General features: G+C 36.5%; 1 protein-coding gene across 1 annotated transcript in view; it reads right to left on the bottom strand.

Annotated features, from left to right (window-relative positions):
* Positions 1-280: 280 nt before the first annotated feature.
* DLD (dihydrolipoamide dehydrogenase) overlaps positions 281-18,838 on the bottom strand; it is a 32,515-nt gene continuing 13,957 nt past the window's right edge. The window contains exons 4-14 of the mRNA XM_054564391.1: positions 18,709-18,777; positions 18,064-18,133; positions 16,587-16,687; positions 16,137-16,280; positions 15,068-15,169; positions 6,347-6,537; positions 5,295-5,465; positions 4,802-4,991; positions 4,257-4,394; positions 1,354-1,443; positions 281-1,259 (exon numbers count right to left, since the gene is read on the bottom strand). Of these exons, the coding sequence (XP_054420366.1) occupies positions 1,194-1,259; positions 1,354-1,443; positions 4,257-4,394; positions 4,802-4,991; positions 5,295-5,465; positions 6,347-6,537; positions 15,068-15,169; positions 16,137-16,280; positions 16,587-16,687; positions 18,064-18,133; positions 18,709-18,777 (1,332 nt within the window). The 3' untranslated portion in view covers positions 281-1,193. The remainder of the gene's footprint in view (positions 1,260-1,353; positions 1,444-4,256; positions 4,395-4,801; positions 4,992-5,294; positions 5,466-6,346; positions 6,538-15,067; positions 15,170-16,136; positions 16,281-16,586; positions 16,688-18,063; positions 18,134-18,708; positions 18,778-18,838) is intronic.

Below are 18,838 nucleotides of genomic sequence, written 5' to 3'. Positions count from 1 at the left end.
GATCGATGTTTCTCTCCCTCTTTCTCCCTCTCTCCCCCTTTCTCTAAAAATAAAATCTTAAAAAAATTAATACTATCTCAGATTTGAGAATTACTTAATCTGAAATGATTCTTAGTTATATACAAAAGCACATTTGTCATTTAACACTTATTTAAGTATTTCAAGAAATGGCCATCTTAATTATCTGTCAATAAATTCAACTTTATAGCACTCTAAAGAAAGTAATTTACCCAATAGAAATCTACATAGGAAAAGACAGCAGATTAAAGATTCCCTTACATTGTTTCTGCAAAAATATAAGCTAAACATTTAATAGGTATCACTAAAACAGATGGAAGGGTAATAGTAACCTTCTAAATGCCTTAATACTACAATGTGGGGAAAGATACATCCAGGTTTATAAGAGCTCTAATAAAGAGTAATAAGGATACAGACAAGAGGTACTCATTAACGAATTCTGACCATCTTGATGTTCATTCAGAATAACCACTAAATGAATATTTAAGAAATGTTTATTTTCTATTCTTCATTTCCCATTGTAATACATTGGAGTTGCCATTCAACATTTTAATTTTGCAGATATACCTTCTTAATTTGATTAATTATATATGTCAGACTACAAGTGTCAATGGTAGCTTGAAAATCTAAATACAAATTCTACCTCTAAACTGCAAGAATTTGGGGATTAAATAAAACAAAAGATTTTTTATTTACATGAGTTCAATTTATACATATTTAGTCTTATTATAATGACTCTGTCAAATGTGAAAACCAAGTTTAAAATAACTTGATCACCTTGCTTCAAACACAGCTGTTCACATACCATACTCCAGCTCCATCCATGTAAATCCAACTTTATTACACTAGAAATAAAAGCTACATAACATAAACTCAGAGAAATTGAGCTTTTTGCAAAAAGCATGGAAATATGGGTTGAAGAAAATTTTCCAGAATGCTCTGTAAGTAGCTTTTGTTTTTTTTTCAATATTAATTTACTGAAACAAAATATTAAATTTGTTGAAGATACAGGTATGAGATTATTCCATTCTGTCCAAACCTATTAAATACCTTCTAAAAGTTTCGTAATTCAGTCCTAGAAATTCTTGGAGCTGCGAGCATTTCCTATTCAGAAATGTGATCTCTACAAATAAACTCCCAGGAAATTTTGGAAAAAATATATATAATCTTCTAATTTAAAAGTTGATTGATTTGCCAAATGATGCAGCCAGGTTTGCTTCTCTAAAAGCTTCTGATAGGGTCTGCAAAGGAAGAAATATAATATTACAAATCAAGAACAGGTGAGTCAGAAGAAAATTTAATAGCCATTAATTCTGCTATGTTGTGAATAATTACCGGATGCGCATGACACACTCTGGCGATGTCTTCACAGGACGCTCCATATTCCAATGCAAGAGCAGCTTCATTTATCATTTCACCAGCGCCCTTTAAAGCAGTAAAGCCAAAAAGCGAGTTTATTTCCATGGCGAAAACAACTACACTAACGGGACAGATTCGTTGTAAGAGCAATTAACTAACTTCCTCCAGTCAGAAAAAGCTCAACAGAAAACGTGGCACAAAAGGTAAAAGCCTGGGCTCTGGGTTCAAATCTTAACACTTACTACCTCAACTATGCAGACTCTTTGTGCTTCATTCTACTCATTTACCTCAAAAATGGGAATAGCAATTCCTACCCCACACAGTTGTAAATATGAATGCATATATTTAGGAATAATTACAGCATAAGCAATCAAATGTTCTATTATTATTGTCACATCAGATACCTAGAGGAAGGGCATGCTTCAGATTCAGAGGTAGAAAAGAATTCTCTTAGAGGAGGTGACATTTGAGCTGAGACATGTATAATAAAGGAGTCAATCAGACAAAGATCTGGAGGCAGACACTGTTAAAGCAAAAGGTACTACTGTAAGCATGAAAGCTTTAAAATGGGACTTCCGGCTAAGAGGGAGGAATAGGTAGATACACTTTGCCTCCTCGCACAACCAAAGGACAACTTAAAAACAAAAAACAACCAGATCTGCCAGAAAATCAAACTGTATGGAAGTCCGACAGCCAAGGAATTAAAGAAACATTCATCCAGACTGGTAGGAGGGGCGGAGACAGGCAACCAGGGCAGAAAGGACACAGGACAAAGTGGCAACTGGAGGACTGGGGGTGGTACCACATTTTCATGAAGATAAACTGGGAAGAACAACTGGGAAGCAAGACAGACCACGCAATCCTGGGTTCCAGTGCAGGAAAAGAAAGCCTCAAAACATTTGGCTATAAAAACCTGTGGGGTTGACTTGGCAGCAGAAACTCCCAGTCTCAGGATAGTTCGTTGGAGAGACCCACAGGGTCCTAAAATGTACACAAACTGACCCACCTGGGAATCAGCACCAGAAGGGCCCAATCTGCTGGTGGGTAGCGAGGGAAGTGACTGAAAGCCTTCCGAGAGCCAAGCAAGCAGCACTGTTCATTCTCTGACCCCTCCCCCACACAGAGTGCAACAATGCAGCGACCTGGGTTGTCCTGCCCTGGTGAGTCCCTGAGGCACTGCCCCTTACAAACATAACAGGTGCACCAAGACAAAGAATATGGCCCAAATGATAGAAAAGATCAAAACTCCAGAAAAAAAAATACAACTAAGTATTGAAGAGATAGCTAACCGATCAGATGCAGAGATCAAAACACTGGTAGTCAGGATGCTCACAGAAATGGTTGAGTATGGTTGCAAAATAGAGGAAAAAGTGAAGGCTATGCCAAGTGAAATAAAGCAAAATATACAGGGAACCAACAGTGAAGGGAAGGAAACCAGGACTCAAATCAATGATTTGGAACAAAAGGAAAAATAAACATTCAACCACGACAGAAAGAAACAAAAATTCAAGAACATGAATTCTTCATGTTTTTGAAGGCTTAGGAAACTCCAGGACAACTTTACACATTTCAGCATCCAAACCATAGGAGAGCCAGAACGAGAGGTGGAAAAGCAAGAAATTGAAAACTTATTTGAAAAAATAATGAAGGAGAACTTCCCCAATATGGCAAAGGACATAAACTTCCAGGAAGTCCAGGAAGCTCAGAGTCCCAAAGAAGTTGGATCCAAGAAAGTACACACCAAGGCACATCATCATTACATTACCCAAGATTAAAGATAAGGAGAGAATCTTAAAAGCAGCAAGAGAAAAGGAGACAGTTACCTACAAAGGAGTGCCCACAAGACGATCTGGTGATTTCTCAAAAGAAACCTTCCTGGAAAGAAGTTTTCAAAGTCATGAAAGCAGGGACCACATCCAAGATTACTCTATCCAGCAAAGCTATCATTTAGAATGGAAGGGCAGAAAGTGCTTCCCAGGTAACGTAAAGTTAAAGGAGTTTATTTTCACCAAGCCCTTATTATAGAAATGTTAAAAGGACTTATCTAAGAAAAAGATGATTAAAACAATGAACAGTAAAATGACAACTCACACCTATGAACAACTGAATCTAAAAACAAAAACAAAAACAAACTAAGCAAACAACTAAAACAGGAACAGAATCACAGAAATGGAGATCACATGGAGGGTTATCAGTGGGTACGAGGTGGGGGAGAATGGAGGAAAAGGTGCAGGGAGTAAGAAGCATAATTGGTAGGTACAAAATAGACAGGGGGAGGTTAAGAATAGCACAGGAAATGGAGAAACCAAAGAACTTACATGTACGACCCATGAACATGAACTAAGGGGTGGGAATGGTGGTGGGAGGGGACGGTACGGTGCACGACAGAGGGGGAGAAAGGGAAGAATAAAAATGGGGTAACTGTAATAGCATAATCAATAAAATATACGTAAAAAGAAAAAAATGCTTTAAAATGGAAAAAAGTATGACCTGTTATAAAACTGAGAAAAGGCCCGTGAGGCAGGGAATTAACAAATGGAAAAATGGAAAGAGATGAAGCCAGTCAAGTAGGCAGGACCAGATTTAGTGGGGAGTTGTGTGTAAGCCTGCAATTGAAAAGAACCACGGGTGAGTTGTAGGCAGGCACATAGTACATGTTTTAAATGGATCATCATAGTTCCAAGCTTGGAAAGCAGATGATACAGTGTGCAATAAAGTATTGCCAGTACCTTGCTAGAAATGATGCACAAAGAGGCCATATTCAAATTTTACCAGTAAATAATCCCTCTGAATGCAAATACTTGGCGGTTTTAAATCAATCTACTAAATTGCAATGCCTTTCAAAAATCCTAATGGGATTTCTGTTTTACAATACTCACTGGTCCTAAAATATGTGCTCCCAATACTCTGTCTGTGGATTTCTGACCCAGAATCTTCACCATGCCATCTGTGTCAGCATTCGTCTTAGCTCTGCTGTTAGCAGCAAATGGGAATTTCCCAACTTTGTACTCAATACCCTGTGAAAGACAGAATACGACAACCTAAATAAACTCTGAAAAAGTTCATGGCATTGGTGAAATCATCTACGATTTTCTCAGGAAAAATATCCCAAGAAAGTAATTCTTCCCAGAACATATAGAAGGAAAGACCAAAAAGCTTGTTAATGAAATAAATTTTGATATAAACACAAGCAAATGCAAATTTCAGTCTATCTGTAGATTCCAAAGACAAAGGAAAATCTCTGGAGTTACTAGTTTTTGAATACAAGCAAGTGAATGATCTCCTTTATAATACTAACAAAGGAAAAAATATATAAACTAAACTATAATATTTTACGTAGTAATTAAAATGTATTAATAAAACAATTCTCATGTTATTAACTTAATTCACACATTGGAGTAAAACTACCCTAGTTCAGGATTACCTCTTCTTTCAACTGCTCTTCTGATTTGCCAACCCAAGCCACTTCTGGGTGTGTGTAAATCACTGACGGTACACAATTGTAGTCAATGTGCACAGCACCACCAGCCATTCCCTCAACACATATAATGCCTTCATCCTCTGCTTTGTGAGCCAGCATTGGACCAGCCACCACGTCACCAATAGCATAGATACTGCAACAGAGATTAAAAGAAACACTGAACTTCTGAAATCGGATACTTATCTTCAGTTATGTCATGTTCACAAAATTAAAAGTTTCTATATATTAAGTCACCAAAAAAATATATTACATACAGCTCTTCAAATATTGGAGTTTGGGTTCCAATCTTGAGTAATGAAAAATTTAATTAACTATTTTTCTTTCACATATTAATTTACTACTTTTCCCCAAAGCCAATGTATTCTTTAAGCATGACAGAAGTCTTATTTGATATAAACTTCAAAATTATACAAAATGCAGCAACTATGCAACTTACTTTGGAATTTTAGTTTGGAATCTGGTATTGACTGGAATTCTACCTTTAGGATCTAGTTCAATGCCAAGTTCTTCTAGTCCCAAATTCTGAGTAAAAGGTCGTCGGCCAATGCAAACCAAGAGAACATCACAAGTGATAACTTCAGCTTTACCACCAGAAGCAGCTTCAATACTGGACAATGAACATGTTATAACTGTTAAACACACATCTATATAAATAGGTGACAGACTTCAAATTCTAAAACCAAACATATCTCAAGTACTGATGACACTTCTAATGCTCTTAATTTTATTTTATTATAAACATAAACATATTACAGGTCAGACAATGAAAAAAATGTATTCTTGTGAGTTTTATCATTAAAATCCTACAAAAACAGGCAGTGTAACACAGGTTAAGGACAGAGGTATTAGAAAGATCCAAGTACAAGTAGTGACTCTGTCACTAACTGTATGACCTAAGGCAAGTTATTTCATTAAGTTATAAAAGTATTTAATAGAGTGCCAGGCACATAGTAAGCAATCTAATTAGTATCACTGATTTCCTCATATAAGTATCTAAAAATATTGAATTCATTTTACTGTCCTGACTGGTGTGGCTCATTGCATTGAGCACCAGGCTGTGAACTGAAGAATCATGTTAGATTCCTGGGTTGCGGGGTGCAAGATGCAACCAACTGATGCTTCTCTTGCACATTGACGTTTCTTTTCACTTTCTCCCTCACTTCCCCCCTCTCAAAAAATAAATAAAAATAAAATCTTTTTAAAAATTTCATTTTACTAAATGTTGGAAGTTTAAATTTTTCTGAATGTCTTCTATGGAAAAGTACATTACAATGAGAATACTGAATTAATTTTTCCAGCATGAACTTAATCATGAATTTCAACAGACTGATTTGATAAGCAATACTGAGTTATACTAAGCAATAAAATGGTCTTAAATTATAAAATAATCTAAAACTATAAAATTATAAAGTAATTCTGAAAAATTGAAGGTTTTTCTTAGAGAAAAAGACAAGGATATCATATCAAAATCAAATGTAGCATACTTACGAAACATCAATTTTTCCATCTGACTTCTTGGTAGCACCAGTAACTTTTGTATTCAATTTAAATTTAAATCCTTGCTTTTGAAGGATGCGCTGAAAGTTTTTAGATATCTCCATATCAATTCCAACTCCACCAACATGACCCAAAAACTCAACTGCTGTCACATCTGCACCAAGTCTTTGCCAAACTGAACCCTGCAAATAATTTTAAAGAATCATAAAAATAAAGGTTCCTATAACAAATGTACACTGAATTATCTTAGTTTTTTTAAGATATTTTCCTTGTCAATATGCTCTTACTAGAGGGCCTGAGGTTTAAAATTAATACAGTGACAAATATTTATAACTTTATATATTTATTCATTCTGTTCATTCAACATTTACTGAGCACCTACTATATGCTTGGCACCATTTTAGGTATTAGGCATACCAGGAACCATATATGCTGGTAGAGGGGACAAGTAAAATTCATGAAGAAGTTAGTAAAGTGCTATGAGAAAAGTAAAGCAGCAAGTAGAGTTTACACAAAGACTGGAAGAGAGGGAAGGAACTATACAGGCCTAGAGAGGAACAAGTCAGAAGGAAGGGCCTGAGTGGTAAGAAGTAGCCTCTTCCTGCAACTAATTACTAATGCTTGCAAAATACTAAACTGGCTTATTTTATTTTCTCAACAAAGAAATGTTTACTTTTTCATTCAAATTATAATTTAAACTGAAGGCTGATTTTTAAACATTTTAAGAATTTTAACTCCTAAATACTTATAAGTGAAACAGGCAAGAAGACATAAGTAACAAGCATATACAAAAACGAACTCAAAGTGGAGCATGGACCTAAATGTAAAACACAAAACTATAAAACTTCTGGAAGAAAACAGAGCAGAAAATCTTTGTGACCTTGAGTGACACAAAGGTTTCTTAGCTACAACACCAAAAGCACAATCCATAAAAGGAAAAAAAAATGTATATAAATTAAACCTCATCAAAATTAAAAACTCTTCAAATGACAATACTAAGAACACAAAAAGAGGGCAATAATGTCAGCATCACAGAGTGAGACGACACCTTGTTTTTTCCCCTTAAAATAACAAGCTGGACAACTATAATTCAACAAGATTCCTTCAACACACAAACATGTCTGAGACATCCCTGCCATACATCAAGACATCTGAAGGTGGATGTATCAGAACAAGCATGGAAGGCAGGAGGAGGGAAAAACAGACGAGACACGAGGCTGCAGATTCAGTCTAGCGCCTGCCACAGCCCCAGATGCTGCAGTAGCAGCGAAGGAGTCGGGCTGTAGCCCTAACACGGTAATCCATACAGCAAGAGGGGCAGAGAAGCACCATTCCAGCCTCCTGGCCAGCACCCACTGCTGTCAAACCTGGTGACAAGAGTGGGGATTCAGCTCAGCACAGCACAGCAGTGTGGCAGCAGTGGACTAGGAGCCACCATTACTATCAAGGCAAAGCTGAAGACTTGTAAGCCCACCCCCTCCCGCCCCCACCCATCATGGCGGAACCTGGTGAAAGCAGCAGAGGTGCCTCAGACAGCACACCTTGGTTGGCAGCCTCTGGTTACATGAAGTCAGTGCTGGGAACTCACAGGCCAGGAGCCCCATCACCAGCCACATCCCACCATGGGGATGGCAGCCTAAGACTGAGGCAACTTGGACCCAGAGAGGATGCCCACCCCCAAAGGTAACACGAGGCATTTTTCTAGATGGAGGCCACACCAACCAAAGATCTCAGAGGTGCCAGGAGTGCACATAATAAATCAATAAAAACTGGCACTCTAGCGCCATCTACTGGAGAACAAAAGACATGTATACTAAACCTGCTAAATTGTTCAGAACAAAACAGCATCTAAAAAACGTAAGTTCACTACCTCAAATGACCAGGCAGGGAAAATGATCCATCAAATAAATAACAAAAATAACAGAGTAATTCAATGAAAAAGAATGCATCCAGAAACCAAACTCAAAGACAGGGAACACTGTGACTTAAGTGACATCTCTATCATTTAAATAATTATAGATATGAAAAAAAAACTCAGTAAGATACAAGAAAACACTGAAAGACATTTCAGTGAGTTCAGGATTAAAATCAACACAGAAAAGGAGTACTTAAGAGACTCAAACGATAAAAAACCAACAGAAATTCTGGAGGTGAAGAACCCAGTAACTTAGATGAAGAATGCATTGGACAGCCTGGGAAACAACGCACCAGGATGGAAGAGATACTTAGCAAACTTGAAGACAGAAGTCTAGAAATGACTAGTGAAAGGAGAGGGAGAAGCCTAAAAAAAAAAAATTGAAGAATATGAGAACTATCTGACTCCATTAGAAAGCTCAACATTAAAATAATGGGAATACCAGGGGAATAAAGGGAGAGAGAAACAGCCTATTCAAACAAAAGCTGATGAGAACTTCCCAAACCTATGGAAAGAGATAGACCCTTGAATTCAATAAGCTAACAGAACATTTAATTATCTCAATGCAAAAAGACCTTCTCCAAAACACATTATATAAAAACTGTCAAAAGTTATTGACAAAGAATTCTCAAGGCAGGGAAGGGGAAAAAAGACTGCAACCTATGAAGGAAACAATTAGATAACCATGGATTTTTCAACAGAAACCTTACCAGCCGCTGAGGGTAGAATGAAAACAGTCAAAATACTGAAAGAGAATAACCGCCAGCCCAGAATAACATATCCAGCAAAGTTATCCTTTGGATATGGAGAAGAAATAAAGGCTATCCCAAACAAGTTTTGGGGATTTACCACCACAAGACTGAATTATGAGAAATACTGACCCCTGACCAACATGCTCAGTTGGTTGGGTGTTGTTCTGCAAAGCAAAAGGTTACTGGTTTGATTCCTGGTCAGGGCACATGCCTGGGTAGCAGATTCAGACCCCAGTCAGGGCACTTATGAGAGGTAAGATTGATGTCTCTCTTGGACCAGTGTTTCCCTCTTTTTCCCTCCCTTCCTCTCTCTTGAAAAAATAAGTAAATAAAATCTTAAAACAAAAAAAAATGTTGAAAGGAGCTCTTCTACCTGAAACAAAAAGATAAAAGTATAGAAAACTATGAGTAAGATGCCAGACAGAAGCAGAAAACTGCAACTCTATTTCAAAATAAAGAACACCTAATCATAACATAAAGATTGAAGAGGAAAAAAATTTTTTTAAACTATAAAACTTCAGCAATTTGGAAACAAACACACAACATAAAAAGGGACAATTTGTGACAGCAAAAACATAAAATGAGAAGGGGAAAGGACTGAACTTGCACAGGTGAGGACAAAATGCATAGAAGGAAAAGGACTACTGTATTCATGAAACATTTTTTTGCATAAACTTAATGGTAACCACAAAACAAAAATCTAGAGCTGAGACACATCATTAAAAAAAGAGGAAATTGGAAAAAAAAATCACAGCTCAACAAACTAAAATGGCAGAAACACAAAGGAAAAGAAACAATGGAGCCTGGGCTGGTGCGGCTCAGTGGATTGAGCGCCAGCCTGTGAACGAAAGGGTCTCTCGTTCAATTCCCAGTGAGGACACACACCTGGGTTGCAAGCCAGGTCCGCAGTAGGGGCTGCACAAGTGCAACCATGCAGCACTGTTTCTCTCCCTCTCTTTCTCCCTCCCTTCCTCCCTGTCTAAAAATAAATAAATAAAACCTTTAAAAAAGTGTTCTTAAAAAGAAAAAAAGACATGATTTTGTTTATATTTGTCACATTTCTATATATATACTAACAATGAAATACCAGAAAAAGAAATGAAGAAAAGAATCCCATTTACAATTGCAACAAAAAGAATAAATTAACTCGGAATAAACTGACAAAGGAAGTGAAGGACCTGTACGCTGAAAACTGTAAGATACTGCTGAAAGAAACTGAAGACAAACGGAAAGATATTTCATGTTCACAGAATGGAAGAATTAACGTTATTTAGAGGCTATATTACCCAATGCAATATGCAGATTTAATGCAATCCCCAACAAAATCCCAATGGCATTTTTCACAGAAAAAAAGTCATCAAATTTGTATGGAACCATGAAAGAGCCCAAACAGCCAAAGCAATGCTGACAAAAAAGAACAAAGCCAGAGTTATCATACTCCCTGACTTCACAGGACACTATCAAAAATCAAAACACTATGCGATGGCGAAAAAATCCAGACACAAAGACCAATGGAACAAAAATAAACCCACACACATATTGGCAACTAATTTTTGGGGGGAGGAAGGGATTAAAAAGGGTAAAGGGGGCCAGATATATGGTGACAAAAGGAGACAGGATTATGGGTCGTGAACAATGGAGTATACAGATGTTGTATTATAAAGTTGAACACTTGAAATATTATATATTATTAACCAATGTTATCCCAATAAATATAGAATAAATTTAAAAAGAAAAAAGAACACAAAAAGAGAATCCACAAATTGGGAAAAATTATTTGCAAAACATCTATGTGACAAAGGATTTATAATCAGATTACAAAAGTCTCAAAATTCAGTAACAAAATTAAAAAACCCAATTAAATAACAGTCAAAACATTTACAGCAGCACTTTAGCAAAGAACATATAAAGATGCCAGATAAGTACATAAAAAAGTGCTGAACATTACAAGTCACTAGAAAATTTGGACCTTAGGTTAACCTGCTTACCAAATCTGTGAATTACACGAAGGAAGAAAAGGCAGGTAAATATAAGAATGACAAAGTCAAGAAAAGAAATAGATTGAAATAATGCGTGCAAGTGAAGGAGATTAAATTGAAAAGAAATTATAGGTTCAAAGTCCTTCCTTTAAGTTTAAAAAAATCAGAATTCCTCAAGCAAAGGATGTAAGGTTTTCATCTGACTACAAGCTCACTATGTGCTTAAAAATAAATAAATAAATAAATAAATAAATAAATTGAAAGGATTACATTAAAAAAAGGTGTATTATACCTACCGAAAGACATTCTCTCCAAAATCCAAATTATGCTGTTTTAAACACCATTTACAAGTGATCTTAACAGACCAGACTGGATCAAAAGGATGATGACAAAATAATGGACCTAGTATCTATAGGACCTAATAAAAGTATCAATAAAAGCAATGGAGATTCAAATATGAATTAAAACTCAGTCCCTGCCTTCAAGGAGTTTACAGGCCTACGGGAAAGACAGACATAAACAAGTAATGCAATATATTGTTATGAGATGATAAAAAGATGTAGACACTTTATACTACTGACTCAAAAAAGAAAGACTTGAGCTTTTTTAAAACAAAGAAGTCTTCACCAAAAAGGCAACTTCTAAGCTGACTGTTGAAAGTTATTATATCAACAAATGTTTTTGGAGTAATAGCAATAAAAAGAGCTAATATGTGAGTACTTATTATATGTCAGCCGCTATGCGAGATGCTTAAGACAAAGTAAATAAAACCACCATGATCTCTGTTCTCACAAAGTTTATGATGTCATGAAAGAGAGACAAGTAAACAAGTAATACCAAGAAAGTGGGATAATACTGTTAACAAGAAGTGCAAGGTGTGACTGAACACTCATCAAGAGTAGCTAGGGGCATCTGGCATAGTCAGGGAAGGGCTCATTAGAGTGCAAAGACTAGAAGGAAGAAATATTCCCAATAGAAGGGAAGCCCACAGATAAAAGAAAGCACAGCTTATTCAGCAACTGATATTTCAATATACCTAAAACCTAGTTTGAGAAGAAAGGTTAGCATTGAGGCTGGAGATTTGAGCCAGTGCCACATCATGCTGATCTTTAACCAACATTAAAGAGTTTGGATTTATTTTAACAGCTATAGTGAGTCACTGAAGGGTTTTTGCAGGAAACGGACACAATTACGTTTACATTATAGAAACATCACTCCAGCCACTCTGGGGAATATGGATTAGAAAAAGATGAAGGAAGCCAGAGAGACCTAGGACAAGACATGGTGCTGGCCTGAACACAGAGCCAGGTAGGTACATGAAAAGGGAATATATTCCTGAGATCCCTATCAGGTAATATCATATTAGGAGCCGGTAACTTGCTCAACGTGGAGCACAAAGGCACAGAAGACATCTAATTTCCAAACTTCTTGCTGGATGGATGACAGTAGCACTCATTAAGATGGGACATGTTAGAAAAGAGTACGGTGTTTTTGTTTGTTTCGGGGTGGAAGGCAGAGGAGGGAGAGGCAAAAGTTGTTATATATTTACAAAAATGAGGACCAGGGAGACCTACAAGTAAAAAGGATGCTGGTAGGCATTCAGATTTTAAGTTTAGATGTGAGGAGAAAGAATTAAGTTGCAAAAATTTTTAAGTCCTTAAGTAATTGAGATAAGAGTGAAGAACATAACTCTGTAGAAAGACAAAAAGGGTCCGGCACAGAATCCTGAGACAGAATCTAGGGTAACAATTTAAGGGAAGGCTGAGAAAGGGAAACATGCATAGAAAATAGAGAAGTCAGACCAAAGGGTAGAAAGAAAATCAACAGAGTATGTAATCAGAGAAGAGTTTCAAAAGCCAGAAAATCAGCAGTTCTAACTGCTACCAAAAAAAGGAGTGAAGAAACTAGTCCACTGCACTAAGAGATCCATTCATGTCCTATCAAGAGAAATTTGATGGCAAACAAAGCCACAGACTGAGGAGTGAGTGGGAGTTGGTGCAATACAGCTGGACTACCCTTTTAAAGAAGTTTGGCTGTGAAAAGAAGGTGAGAGGGAATTTAATAACTGAAGGAGGATGTGGGGTCAAGAGAAGGCTTATTTTTGTGTGCACAGCCTGTGTCTCTGAGTGTAAATGCATCTGAGCATATACGAATGGCACATAGGTGCCCAGAGATGCTTGCTTAAATGTAAAAGACAAGGGCCCTGGCCACTTGGTTCAGCTCGCTGGAGCATCATTCTGTACACCAAAAAGGTTGCAGGTTCGATTCCCAGTCAGGGTACATACTTAGGTGGTGGGTTCAATCCCTGGGCAGGGCATATGTGGGAGGCAACCAATCAATGTTTCTCTCTTACACTGGTATTTCTTTCTCTCTCTCTCTCTCTCTCTCTCGCTAAAAAAAAATTCAATAAATATATCCTTAGGTGAGGATTAAAAAAAAGTAATGGGAAGTAAGCAAAAAATGAGAAGCAAGCAAAAGTAGGGGAGAGTTTGAAGACTAAAAAAAATGCAAAAATAAAAATCACAAAGCTGAGATCTTGAAAAGGCAAAAGATAATGCAATACTAAGCAGAGATGAAGGGTTCCATCTTACGGAAAATACCATTCCACAGTTACAGAAGATCAAGACAATGGGTATAACAGGTAAAAACATTTTCAAATCTGGGGCATCAAACTGAGGCAGTTCTCATGTGATGGATTCTCTTTTATGTGACAGTTAGCAAAGACATCTGCAGGCAGGGGAAGAGAGTGTACTCGCAGCAGTTAGGAGACAGATGGGAAATGAAACAGCTACTATTGATACCAGGAGAGTATACCAACTGGGGCAATAATGGGATTGTCAGTAGGTTGAGATTCCTGTTGAGATTTATGACCAAGAATTTATACAGGCATTAATCTACAGGGTTTTGTTTTTTTTTTCCTTCTGGTGTATTCAATAGCCTGGATATAGCATCAAGAAGGCAGGACCAGAGTTTTGTCAAGCAGGTATGACAGCAAGGCAAGGGACTCAAAGAACCCCTGTAAGACAGTGGTTAAAGAGACTATGGAATCTAAACTGAAGTGGAGCCCTAGCTGATGTGGCTCATTGGATTGAGCACCAGCCTGCAAACCAAAGGGTCGCCTGTTGGATTCCCAGTGTAGAGCACACTGCAAGCCAGGTCCCCAGCAGGGGGCGAACGAGATGCAACCACACACTGATGTGTCTCTCCCTCTTCCTCCCTTCCCCTCTCTAAAAATAAATTAAATTAAATCTTAAAAAAGAAAACCAGTACTTATTTAAAAAATAAACAAACTGAACTGGAAAGCAGTCAAGACAGGAAAGGGAAGAGAGCAAAAATGAAGAGGGATCTATGGACTAGAAAACCTGATAAAGTGTTAAAAAAGCCTGTTCACTTGGAGTAACTGAGTAAGAGAGGAAAGGAGGTTATGGTTAGATCTTAAAATGCCTAAATTTGTCATTTTAGAAGTAGAGCAATTCTTGGGGACTGTAAGGTAAAACAGCGCTTGGAAAGGGTAGCTGAAATTGAGGGAAGAGGTCACCAGAAATACAGCAAAGCTGCCAGATGGAAAGAAGGAAGAACAAGGCAGGGAGAATATATGAAATAGAATGATTCAGAGAACTGCAAACAGTCTGACATTTCTCATACGTACGGTAGAGGGACTGAGAGGAGGATGGAGAGGAAGGGAGGAGCCAGATCATGTAAGTCATAGCCTGTCTCTGAAATGCAATTTACTCAGAATGAGAGCTGTCTTCTGAAAGGCTAAAGGGCCTGAAGGGCTGTCAGATTTAAATAGCTGAAAGACTGTCAAAATTTCTTAAAACTTAATCAAGTTCTAGGGAATGGGAAGGGTGGAAAATAGGGGGAAACAAATTTCAAAATAAAAGAGAATGTTCTAATGACTGATGATTACATAAGTAAGTTCTCTTGAAAACTCTTTACTACTAGAAGTTTTTAGGCAAAACCCAATGCTGCTCTGCCTGCGACATTATACAAAGAGTCAAACAGGGACCATTAAGTCATTTCCAACCCCATGGAGTTAATAAGAGACAGAAAAGATATCACTTACCAATTCTACACCTATTACTCCCGCACCAATGACAACCATCTTTTCTGGAACTTTTTTTAAAGATAAAGCACCTGTAGATGACACTATTGTATCTTCATCAATCTATAAAATAAAAAGGATACAATCAAAATTATTTAGAAAAACCTAGTGATTTATAAACTGTTATCTCAGTATAATCACTAAAAATTCTAAGTCATTTAGCTGTTTCAAGGTATCTATGACTTCTATCTATATACTCAATTAAAAATTAAAATACCTAAAATTTTATCATTCAGCATATCAAAACAAAATGGTCAATTTTAACTTCATATTAAATTGAAATATATCTTAATGTAAAAGTATTCTATTACTGGTCAAAATCATTAGGGAATAAAGACAGACAACTTCCCAAAGCTGAATGACTGTCAACATGAAGTATTTTAGTAAGAAAGCTCTCAAAGTTCACAAATAGCATGAATAAAGTAATTTATAATATGTATTGGATTGGCCAAAAAACCCGCTATTTTTTCTCCAAAAAATAAAAAACACATTTTTTATTTTTACCAATAACTATTGACTCAGATATTCTGAGCGTGCCAGCTGTCTTCTGCCATTGGTTTTTAGTAGGCAGTGCCACGGGTGCTGCTAAACATCTTCCAGTGCACATGACAGCCCCACAGCAAAGAACTGTTTGGCCAAAATGTCAATAGGACCAAGATTCTTCGCAAGCCACTTCTGACTTAGTCAATCAGTCACAGCACCTTCATACACTGCACATCTTTTTTTGTGCACCAGCTGCATTTTTACCTTTCTTGAAATAATAAAGCACGATATGCCAAAAATGTTGCATATTTTCTTCCATCTTCAATATTAAAATGGCTGCGTAAAATTCACCAATTTTGATGAGTTTTTTTTAAAATGCACACTGATATGACAGCTGTCACAATACAATCTAACAAAATTGTTTTGGATGAAGTGAAAGGCAACTAAGCGCTACCAGAGCCATCGTATAGAAAAAATGTTAAAGGATTTTTTTGCCAGCTCAATACTTCTGAAGGAAGGTTTTGATAATTGTAAAAAGCACAAGTACCGTGATTCCAGGAAAAGGAGTAACTTCTGAACCGGTAGCTATAAGAATGTTCTTTGTATCAATAACTTGAGTGCTGCCATCAGCTTTTGTAGCAGTGACCTGATTTTTGCCAGTTATCTTTCCATATCCATTTACATGGACAACCTTTATAAAACATAGAAATTCACAAGCTTAAAATAAATTTTTTGACAAACACGATTAACAGCAAAAAAATTCCTCTATTAAATAATTTATCCAATATAAAATGCTTCCTTACTTGGTAATGCTATACATGGAACAGCAAAAAATTTGTTATATATGTCAGGGAAACCTATTTCAGGTTAGTGTACTGTTTTAAATTAAGTAATTATCCCCCAGCAGCCAAGTTCTAACAGCATCATTCTATCAGTATAAAGTAATGTTAATGTGTATATAAAATAAAGCAAAAATCTGAACAGTAAACACACTGACCTTATTCTGTTTGAATAAGTGGGCAATTCCACCTGTTAAAGCCTTTACCGCACTACTCTTCTGCTCCATCATCTTCTCTAAATTCAAGCGAACTTCAGACACTGTAATTTGTTAAATAAAGTTTTAGTACTTAGGTAAATTCTTGAAGCCATGTATGACATTTTTCACTAGTCATGGTCTGAAAAATTTCAGCCTAATGCTTACAAAACTGTATAAAAGGCAGTATTAACATTTTTTAATTTAATAACTGATATAATAATAATCCTAGCTAATAATAGCAGCAAAAGACCAATAGCATCATACCATAGTAACATAATCTATCCATCACTATAAAAAAATCATCCACCTTTGGGGAAAATGCAGTCAAAAATAAAACATGATATCCCACTGTGACAACCTATCCTCCAAACACCTTATGATGATCATAAGTCTAGAAAAGATTTAAGTAGACATGGCAAAGTAACACATCACCTGAAATTTTAAATAAAAGAAAATGCTAAATTTCATGAAACAAAACTAATAAAAATACACATGAGAAAACATCAGGTACACAACCTTACAGTTTAATCACTCAGTTAACGCAGAAGAGAACTCTGAAGCAACAATGTAAGATGATTTAAAACCACTCACAGAACTTTGGAAGGATATCTTAGAAATCAGCTCATGCAACTAAAAACATCTTAGATGTTTTTAAGAAACATCTAAGATGTAAGAAAGCAAAGATCCTGAGAGATTTGATATAGCTAGAACACTAACTTTTGCCTATAATGCAGGTTTCTTGACTAACCCTGTCTCTTTTTTCCTTAGTGGGTAAGGAAAATGGGTTTTCATTGCTCTTCATCTAGTTTAATACAGTATTTGCTTTAGTGTATATACATCACCTCTATGCCCAAAGGATTGCCTACATTATAGCCCACTCTTTCAGAAGTCTACTGCTACAAATAAACAAGTGAAGAAAAAACAGCCTGCCTTCCAATGTGTGTTAAAGCCATTTCTAGAACAGACTGCCTTTCTGGATATATCTGTCAACAACAATCATTAGAGAGAAAAAATGAAATAACAGCCCAAAAAGAATGGCAGAAGACAAGACAAATCAAATTAAAATGTAGTGAAACGTCCTTTTCCACTATACTCCATCCCTCCCTCCCTCCCTCCTCTTTCCTTTCTACTACGAACAGCTCCTCCATCTGCCCACAGCGCTCAGGAATCCAGCGGCCACCCCGGTGATTTCCAGGTTTAAGGAAAATGAAAACTGACGACACACAGAGAGACTTCATGCAAAAGCTGACAAAGAGCAGATGTCATGGTAGAAGTCTGGATTAAGCCTTCTTTCTTAAATAAATCTCTCTATATTTTTAAGATCTTTTTCCTACTCTTCCCTCACTAAACATTTATTACACGTGTATCAGACACACATCTTTAGCCAGAAAAGTCAAGTATGGCTGGTAATATCACTAAATATGGAAAGTATACTTACTTTCAATTCCCCTAGATGCAAAATCTTTTCCATGGGCCATGTGGTAATAATGAGAGTTATTTAATAAAGCCTAAAGGAAATAAGACAAGACTATCAAATTTTCAAATGCAGACTATATGCAATCCACACTTAGGAAATGACAGTCTGTACACAGAATAGTACACATGACTACACTAATACAATTTCTGTCATTAATCCAGGACAATAATGATGTAAAAAATGTTTAACAAATAAGAATAAAAACACAAAACATCTTTAGTTTCTTTATAAGCAAAGGCATTAAGTATACATTTCAGGGTGGCAGGTGAAAAAGGCAGTCATGTTTTCTAAATACATGAAGTCCCTAAAGGAATTTACTATTATCTAGTTCAATGGTAAAGGAAAACTAAAGAGAAAAAAAATGTAATAGCAGAGTCTGGCTGAATGGAAATGCTAGGTATTCTCAGACAAGGAGACTATTTCAGGAATGTATATAGCTGGCTGCTGACAGCTCTCTAAGTTTTACAAAGGGAAACCGTGTTTTAACCATCCATGAGTTGTCTGTTTTTTAATAGCTATGTTAGTCTAATATTCTAGTCTCAATATATCCTTCTTGTTGGTGGCCAATGAAAAAAGCCTCTGCATTGTACAAAAATGTATGCTCACCTTGGAGGGAATACAACCAACATTCAAGCATGTTCCACCAAGTGTTTCATTTTTCTCAACGCAGACTGTCTACAACCAAATAAAACATAATTTAGCTGCATATAAGCTGCCATATTTCAGTTCACTAAAA

The sequence above is a fragment of the Pteronotus mesoamericanus genome, unplaced genomic scaffold, assembly GCF_021234165.1.
Source record: "Pteronotus mesoamericanus isolate MK-2021 breed Mesoamerican mustached bat unplaced genomic scaffold, CSHL_Meso_final scaffold_85, whole genome shotgun sequence".
In the NCBI taxonomy this organism is placed as follows: Eukaryota; Metazoa; Chordata; class Mammalia; order Chiroptera; family Mormoopidae; genus Pteronotus; species Pteronotus mesoamericanus.
Note: the sequence above shows the minus strand (reverse complement) of the source record. Positions and strands in the feature narration are given on the sequence as shown.